At 60.0% G+C, this 8,514-nt stretch overlaps 1 protein-coding gene across 1 annotated transcript; it reads right to left on the bottom strand.

The window, feature by feature from the left end:
- Positions 1 to 338: 338 nt before the first annotated feature.
- On the bottom strand, positions 339 to 6,271 carry LOC112548517 (natural cytotoxicity triggering receptor 3 ligand 1-like). The gene is made up of 6 exons (XM_025194523.1): positions 6,167 to 6,271; positions 4,021 to 4,350; positions 2,589 to 2,888; positions 1,271 to 1,570; positions 792 to 899; positions 339 to 568 (listed from the first exon to the last, which is right to left on the bottom strand). The coding sequence occupies exons 1-6, from the start codon at positions 6,252 to 6,254 to the stop codon at positions 339 to 341; spliced, it is 1,356 nt and encodes a 451-aa protein (XP_025050308.1). The 5' UTR covers positions 6,255 to 6,271.
- Between the last annotated feature and the right edge of the window lie 2,243 nt (positions 6,272 to 8,514).

Genomic DNA, 8,514 nt, shown 5'->3' with positions numbered 1-8,514 from the left:
GCCTTCTCTTGCCTGCCTGGGGTACCCAGAGGGGGTTGCTTGATAAACTGCCCAGAAAAATGCCTCCCAAACCTGAGAACCAGTGGTAGGAAGGTCCACCCAAGGGGGCATCTTGTTAGATGGAACTATGTGCCTGGTGCACAATGCAGAAGCCCTGGGCATCACCACCCTGGCCTTGCCCCATGCCACCCAGTCTGTGTGCTCCTATCCTGATGCTGCAGCTGCCCGCTGGACCTGGACTTGGGCTCCTTCAGGGCCTCGTGCTCCATATGGCCATGGTTCTCCACTCCAGTGTCCTCAGGCTCCATGGAGGGAACACACAGCTTGGACTCCATGCTTTAGGACTTCCCATCCATCGCCCAGCTGGGGACCGGGATGAGGACACTGTGGGCGTCTGAGTTCTGCAGGGGCCTGGGCTCCTTCTTTCTTGCTCTCTTTCCCAGCCAGGCCATCACCAGCTGCCTGGGGTAGGAGCCTGATATAAAGCTCTGCACAGTCACTGGCTGCCCGGGGACCGGGTCCTGCAGCTGGGAGCCCTCCCCCCGGTCTGGAGAGCACAGACGGCAGTCTGCAACAGGTGGGAGTCACAGTAATGAACACACAGGACACGGGTCAGCCTGGGATGGGCGGGAATCTGCAGGGGGTGAAACCTGCTGTGCGGAGGGGAAGTCCTGGCTTGGGAAAAGCCTCTCCATCCTCCCCCCTCACCCCCAGTATTAGTCATGCTCCTGTCTCTCTGGCCCATCTCCCATTTGGTGACCATGCAGCACAAGGGCATCTTCCCAGTCTACCTTTTTTCCTATTTATATGGTGGGAAATGATTATGATGACCACGGTTCCTGCTATGATTATGATGACGATGATCAGCCTTCTGGTTTGATCCACATCTGTGCTCTGTACTAGAAGGAGAAAACCGGGCCGAGCTCAGCTTTGGCACATGGTCTGGCATCCTCTGTGCCCCAGCTGCTGCCCTTGCAGTTGTGGGCAGGGTTTGATTTGGGAAGCTAGGGATCTCCGCACCTGGCAAGTGCGCCAGGAATGCAAGCGCCTGGATGCAGAAGCCAAGGAGGCCCCTCCAGGCCTGCGTCCCTCTGCTCCTTGGTGCTCCAGTTGCTCTGGGAGGGAAGGGACATTCCCCTGGCTGGTCTTCAGCTCAGCGCTGCCTGCATGCTGGCCAGGACCAGGTCTTTGCTACCTCAGATAGAGGGCAAGGGAACTACCTCTGTGTCTGGTGTCAGGGCAGCAGATGGGTCCTGGCACGTGCACTCACCTAGGATGTTCAGGGAGATGTTCGCCCGCAGTGGGTGTCCCAGAGCCGCATGGTGGACATGGCAGGAGAAGATGCTGCCAGCGTCACTGCGGGCGGGGGTGAAGGTATAGGTCAGGGTGAGGCTGAAGGTCCCATCCTGGTTCCTCTTGGGGCTGGACTGGGTGGAGCCCTGCAGGACCTGCCCGTCTCTCAGCCACGCCACGTCCACATCCTTGGGGAAGAACCCCCCCACGTGGCACAGGAGGGAGGTCTCAGCATCTACAATGCCCTGTTGTCTTTGGATGGAGATGGTTGGTGCATCTGGAAGGAGAGAGTCACTGTGCCATGCGGGACCCAAGATTGGTAGTTTGCAAGTTCTCTGCCAAATCAGGCTGGCACTGAGCTGCTGAGGCCATGTGGGGCCTGGGCCTGTGTCAGCTCAGTGCTCACCTGATGGACACCTGCTTGGAGAGGGGTAGGACTAAGGGGCCTTGTGGGGCTGGGAGGGTCAGAGGGGCTAGGGCAGCACTGCCCATGTGTCTGGAAGCAGGAGATTGTGCCTCCCTCAACCAGCACACAATGCTAGTACACGTGCCCCCTGTGTGGGAGGGGATTGAATAGCAGCCTTCAACTCCCTGCAGGGTCGGTCCACAGAGGATGGAGCTGGACTGTTCTCAGTGGGGGCAGAGGACAGGACAAGAAGCAATGGTCTCCAGTTGTAGCAAGGGAAGTTGAGGTTGGATATTAGGAAAAAACTCTCACAAGGAGGGTGAAACCCCGGAACAGGCTACCCAGAGAGGTGGTGGAAGCTCCATCCTTGGAAGTTTTTAAGCCCTGCCTAGACTAAGCCTTGGCTGGGATGATCTCGTTCGGGCAGGTTCTGCTTTAAGCAGTGGGTTGAAGTAGATGTGACCTCCTGAGATCCCTTCCAGCTCTCATTTCCTGTGATTCTGTGACCCAGCGCATTTCAGGTGTAAAGGCAAGGAGAGGGGTGAGGATGGGGCTGGGTGGGCTGGATGGTAGCTGACAGCACTGGGGGGCACTTTGGGGGCTCTGCATGGGCAGGCTGCACTGTCAGTGATGCTTCTCCATAGCTCCTAAGTAGCATGTCTCCATGCCCTGCTCAACTGGGGCACTGGGCATCGTTGACCTTGGCAATGTGGACCTGTAGCTACTTCTGTCATGTGGCCTGGCACCTTTTGGGCCCCATGCTGGTCTGCAGCTCAGCGCTGCCTGCACACTGGCCTGGAGCAGCTTTGTGCTACCTCAGGGAGGTGCGAGGGAACTGCCCACACATCCAGAGCCAGGGCGGCAGGCAGGTCCCGGCACAGGCTCTCACCTAGGATGACCAGGGGGACATCCTCCTGTAGTGGCTGCCCCAGAGCCGCATGGTGGACGTGGCAGGAGAAAACACTGCTGGCATCGCTGCGAGCAGGGGTGAAGGTGTAGGTCAGGGTGAGGTCGAAGGTCCCGTCTGGGTTCATTTGAGGGCTGGAGCGGCTGGAGTCCTTCAGGACCTGCCCATCTCTCAGCCACACCACATCCACGTCCTTGGGCAAGAACCCCCTGATGTGGCACAGGAGGGAGGTCTTCATGCCCACCACGGCTGGTTGTCTTGGGATGGAGACTGTCGGGGCAGCTGGAAGGAGAGAGTCACTGTATCATGTGGGAAATGGGGTGGGACATTTGTGAGTCACCCCACTGGATTAGGAACAGGCTGGCTATGAACCAGGAATGCAGGGGCGTAGATGCCCTGAAGGACCCTCCAGGCCTGCATCCCTCTGCTCCTTGGTGCCCCAGCTCCTCCAGGAGGGAAGGAGCATTCCCACTGCATAATGCAGCCCCACACCATGCTGCCGGCATGCTGGCTTGGAGCAGCTGTGTGCTATCGTGGAGAGGGGACAAGGGAAGTACCTTTGTGTCTGGAGTCAGGGCAGCAGGCAGATCCAGGCACGGGCTCTTACCTAGGATGTCCAGGGAGATGTCCTCCTGCAGTGACTGCCCCAGAACCTCATGGTAGACACGGCAGGAGAGGACGCTGCCACTGTCGTGCAGGTCGGCAGTGAAGGTGTAGGTCAGGGTGAGGCTGAAGGTCGCATCCAGTTTTCTTTGGGGGCTGGAGCAAGTGAAGCCCTTCTGGACCTGCCCATCTCTCAGCCACATCATGTCCATGTCCATGGGGAAGAACCCTTCCACATGGCACAGGAGCGAAGTTTCCTTACCTGCCACAGCTTGTGGTCTTGGGATGGAGATTGTTGGGCCAACTGGGAAGGAGAGAGTCACTGAACCATGCTGGATTGGGGACAGGGAGTGTGGGAGTCACTCTGTGGGGCTGGACTGGCGCTGAGCCACTGAGGCCATGTGGGGCCTGGCCCGCTGTCAGTGCTGATGTTCAACTGACAGACCCCCCGGGCAGGTGGCACAGGAGCCTTGTGGGCTTGGGGGGGTTGGAAGAAACAAAGGGAAGAGGACAGCGCTGCCCGTGTGTCTGGCAGCAGGAGATTGTGCCTCCCTCAGCTGGCACGCAACACCAGTACATGTGCCCCCAGCATGAGGCTTCCCAGTGCTCCTGGTTAGAGACTCAGGGCCCTCCCTATGGCCAGGGTGGGACAGGACATGGCAAAGAGACTCCCGATATCTGGAACACATCGTACACTTGCCCCCTTGTACAGCTGTGCCATGGGTCTGCGTGCATGTGCCACCTCTACCCTCATCCAGCCCCAGTATGACCATGACCATGGCTGTCCCCAGAGCCCCGGTCTGGTCCTCACCGAGCAGGTGCAGGGTGGTCTCCCCCTGGTGATGATGTTCCCCGTGCCACACAACACACTTGTACGTGCCCTTGTCCCATGGTGTCACTGTGACCAGTGACAGGGAGGCGTCTCCACTTTGCAGCTCCTTCTCTGATGGCAGGCTGGATCCGGACTGGGCCTGGCTCCTGCCCCGGTCGTACCAAGCCACCTTCACCTCCCCTAAATACCACTGCACCCGCAGAGAGTCCAGGGCCACTGGCCCCTCAACAGTGAACCGGCAATGCAGCAGGGCCCCCGAGCCCAGGCGGGCCCAGGAGGAGGGCGCAGTGGTCACCTGGACCTTGGGACCTGCACAGGGGACAGGAAGCAGCCGTGAGGCCCCACAGGCTGGGCCAGGCACAGGGGAACACTAACTGGGACTGGCCCAGCTCCTGCGGGGACCTGGTGCCGCAGGGCAGACCCTGGGCTGGGGGTGGGAGCCTGCTGCGCTTCAGTCACGATTTGACTTCACACAAAGACGCTGAGCTGAGTCCGTGACATCGTCCCATGGTGCAGCCACTCCAGACCCTGCATACTCCTCCTGCATACTCCTCCTGCCCTGTTTACTCCCTGGATCCAGGACAATGCTCAGGAACGTTTTTGCCAACAGCCATCCTCTGTGCCAGGCCATCTGCCTGGTTTGGCAAGGCTGCCCTGTCCCTGGCTGCACACCAGGGTCCCTGGGTGCCAGCGGGGGAAGTGCTGGGTGTGAGAAGCAGGTGCTTTTTGGGCTGTGATAGCCTTGGGCTTTGGTATTACTAGCACCCCCAAACCACCCCTGCTTATGGGACGCCCAAGCAATGGCAGATTAATGTGTCCTGGGGTCCTGGACAAACAGTATTGCAGGCCTCCTCCCCCAAGGGAAGCTGGGCTGCAGGGGGAGGGGGCCCTTCCCCTCTGGGTGCAGGTAGAGGAGGCTGGGGGGTCCCTGCCAGGCTGGGGTGGGTGCCCACATGCCCCCTCTTCTCCTTTTTCCCTGCCCCACCTCCCCCATTATGGCCAAACACACACGCACACTTCCACACACAGGTACACGCACACAGGCATGCACACAAAAGGGTGCACACTCTACTCTGCACATGGACACACAGACACAAACATACTCTCCCAGCCATGAACACAGACATATGCATACATGCACATATGCGCACAAACGTGTTCACAGATGTGCACACACACTAATGTACACAGGCACACACACAGATGCATGCATGCAGATGCACACACACAGAACCAAATGCATACAGATGCACACGCAGATGCACGCGCACAGATGTAGAGATTCAGATGCACGCATGGATGCAGTGATGTGGACAAATGCACACACATGCATGCTCACACATGCACACACACAGATGCACATGTAGATTCAAAAACACATACTCATATGCACGTGCACAAACAGACACGTGCACATACAGAGATACACACAGACACACACAGCAGCACAGTCACACACACAGATGCACACACAGAGACAGAAAGAGATGGAGACACACACACCCAGCCACATCCCTTCCCCTCACAGGACCTCCCCCCTCCCTCTCTTTCCATCACTGAGGCAGCCCCCTCCCCTCCTCTCCCCCCCCATCCCCAGGCGCCTACTGCTCTGTCTTGCCCCCGCCTGTCCGCTGCTGCATGGACCGGCGGGCGCTGCTGCCAGGCTGTGTTTGTGCGACCACACACATGCACAGGACTGGGCCGGGCGGTGCTGGGATGGGTGGCTGTGAAGGCTAAGGTGAAATTGGGATCCCCGCTCTTGGCTGCAGGGAAGCAAATGCGAAAGCCACAGTTTAAAACTTGGCGCCATTTTCATTTAACTGCTGGGAGATAAAAACGTGCCAAGAAAACCAGAGCTTTCACTTTCCTCTAGTGAGGATCCCGGGCCCTGAATTGGTAGTGGGCCCTGGGCTCGTGCCCAGCTAGATCCTCCATTAATCTGCCTGTGGCCCCAAAGCTCCCCCAGAGCCGGGCCGTTCTCTGCAAACACAGGGCCACTGGGATTTCCCTGTTCCAGGCGTGTTCACGAGGTGGCACCTGGCTGCCCCTGCACTGGGCTGAACACGGCCACCGCAGCCCACACTTACCACTCCTCGCCCCAGCGGAGCAGGGGGTCAGTACTTACCTGGTGTCCTCAGGAACAGGAGACTCAGGAGCAGGCCCCCAACCCCAAGGGTCAGGGACGAGACTCCAGTCCATCCTGGCACAGTCATTGTGTCCTCTATGAGGAAGCGTGGATCCCTGGGCCGTCCCTTTGTGCTTTCACCTTCCCTGTGTGGCAGGGAGGGGCTGGGAAAAGGGCAAGATGCAGCATGGAGCCGGAGCTGCTCCTCCCACACCCCACAGCCTGCGGGAGCCCGGCCAGAGCCAGCCCTGCCCATGGCCCTGGGGAGAGCAGGGGAGGGCCAGCCCTGAGCTCTGCCCAGCACGTGGGACCACAGCCAGGGGGTAAGTGCAGAGGGGCCGTGTGCTGCATGCAGTCAGGTCCCTCAGTGCCACCCATGTCTCCATGTCCCGGGACCCCCAGCTGCAGCAGGTGTGGAGCCCCCCCAGGCTAGGGTGACCACCTGTCCCTAATGGGGCAGGACAGTCCTGGAATGGGAGCCCCAAGTCTTGCTCCCAGGCTGCATGACTGTGGAGCAGCACGTGTCTGGGATTGGTGCCATCGTGTTGGGAACTGCAGGAAACAGTGGGTTTCCACTTGCAGGCTGGCAGCGCTCCAGCCTTCCTGGGGCTGCTTGAGGCCACCAGGACTGGGATGCTGGGGGGCCATGTTCATGTGCACATCTGCACTCATGCACATGGCCAGGAATACAGCCAAGTAGGGTGGAGAGCAGCTCCCAGCAGGTAAGTCTAAGAGGGGGGGAAGGAACATGGAGAAGCAGATCAAGGCCCCCACAATAAGGGAGGGTGTGGGTAGGGGCTGAGGCAATGCCCAGCCAGGGTGGTGCATGGGGCTGGAGCAAAGCAGGATGGAACTATGGGTGGTTCATCCATGGGGCACAGGACATGGAAGATCCCCACTGCTGCGCACAAACCCAGGGGGGAGGAAAGGGAGGAAATTCCCCCCCAGATTTGTGTGTGGGGCAGAAGTGAACTGCCCGCTGCAGTCTCAGGGCTCCCTGCTCTGCTGCCCTGCCCTGGGATGCCCATGCTGCAATGGTGATGCACCCCCTGCTTGCCTGGCAATAGTGGGGCAGGAACAGCATGGAGTCATGCACCCCACTACTGCTGGTGCAGGCCTCCTGGGGGAAGGGCAGCAGGGCAGGGAGCCCCGAGCCTGCAGCAGGCAGCCCACATCCGCCCCAGCCCCATTTGACTCTGCTGCAGCTATGCTGCCGGGAGAGGTGTGGGGCAAAAGTGGGCATATGTCCTGCCTCTGTAATTTTAAAAGGCGGCCACCCTACCACAGGCCTGAGGTCAGAGGCGGTGCCAAGTTTATTTTGAAAAGGACCAAACTGCCCCTTTTCAAGGGGGAGGGGAAAGTTCTTCCTGGGTGATGGAGCATGGGGGCTGGGGCAGCAGGGCAAGGGTCTGTGTGGCCAGGAGGGAACCAGCCCCAACCCTGCTCCTGTTGTGCCTTGGGCTGTAGACTCTGCACTGGGCTCCAGGCACCTTCCCCTGGCCCCTGGCCCTGGCCCTGAGGCACTAGTGTGAGCAGGTGGAGGTGGGGAGGTGTCACAGGCAGCAGGAGCCCCACAGCCCTGGGGTCAGTGCCTGGCAGGCTGGCCGAGGGGCCGGGGCAGGCCTGAGCTCTGTCAGTGCAGACAGAGCAGCAGCAGCACTCCAGCTCCTGTGGCTGAGGCTGTGCACTGTCTCGGTGCCTGCCCCACTGCTGGGGGTTGAGGAGGAGCAGAGAGATGCTTCTACTCCTCTGGCAGCAGCAAGGAGGTAGGGCAGGGAGGTGTGCATGTGCCTGTGTGTATGAATGTGAGTGTGTGTGTGTGTGCCCATGTGTGACCTGGGCAAGTGTGCATCGGGAGGCACCCCAAGGGAGGCACTCGGAGCCTGGAAGGTGGGCGGGCACAGGGAGGTGGGCGGCTCAACGCAGGAGCGCCCCCTACTGGCCCGCCACAAAGTGCAGAGGGGCTGTGTGCTGCATGCAGTCAGGTCCCTCAGTGCCACCCATGTCTCCATGTCCCGGGACCCCCAGCTGCAGCAGGTGTGGAGCCCCCCCAGGCTAGGGTGACCACCTGTCCCTAATGGGGCAGGACAGTCCTGGAATGGGAGCCCCAAGTCTTGCTCCCAGGCTGCATGACTGTGGAGCAGCACGTGTCTGGGATTGGTGCCATCGTGTTGGGAACTGCAGGAAACAGTGGGTTTCCACTTGCAGGCTGGCAGCGCTCCAGCCTTCCTGGGGCTGCTTGAGGCCACCAGGACTGGGATGCTGGGGGGCCATGTTCATGTGCACATCTGCACTCATGCACATGGCCAGGAATACAGCCAAGTAGGGTGGAGAGCAGCTCCCAGCAG

This window comes from Alligator sinensis, unplaced genomic scaffold (genome assembly GCF_000455745.1).
Source record: "Alligator sinensis unplaced genomic scaffold, ASM45574v1 scaffold1186_1, whole genome shotgun sequence".
NCBI classification, from domain to species: domain Eukaryota; kingdom Metazoa; phylum Chordata; order Crocodylia; family Alligatoridae; genus Alligator; species Alligator sinensis.
This window is presented reverse-complemented; position numbering and strand designations above follow the sequence as displayed.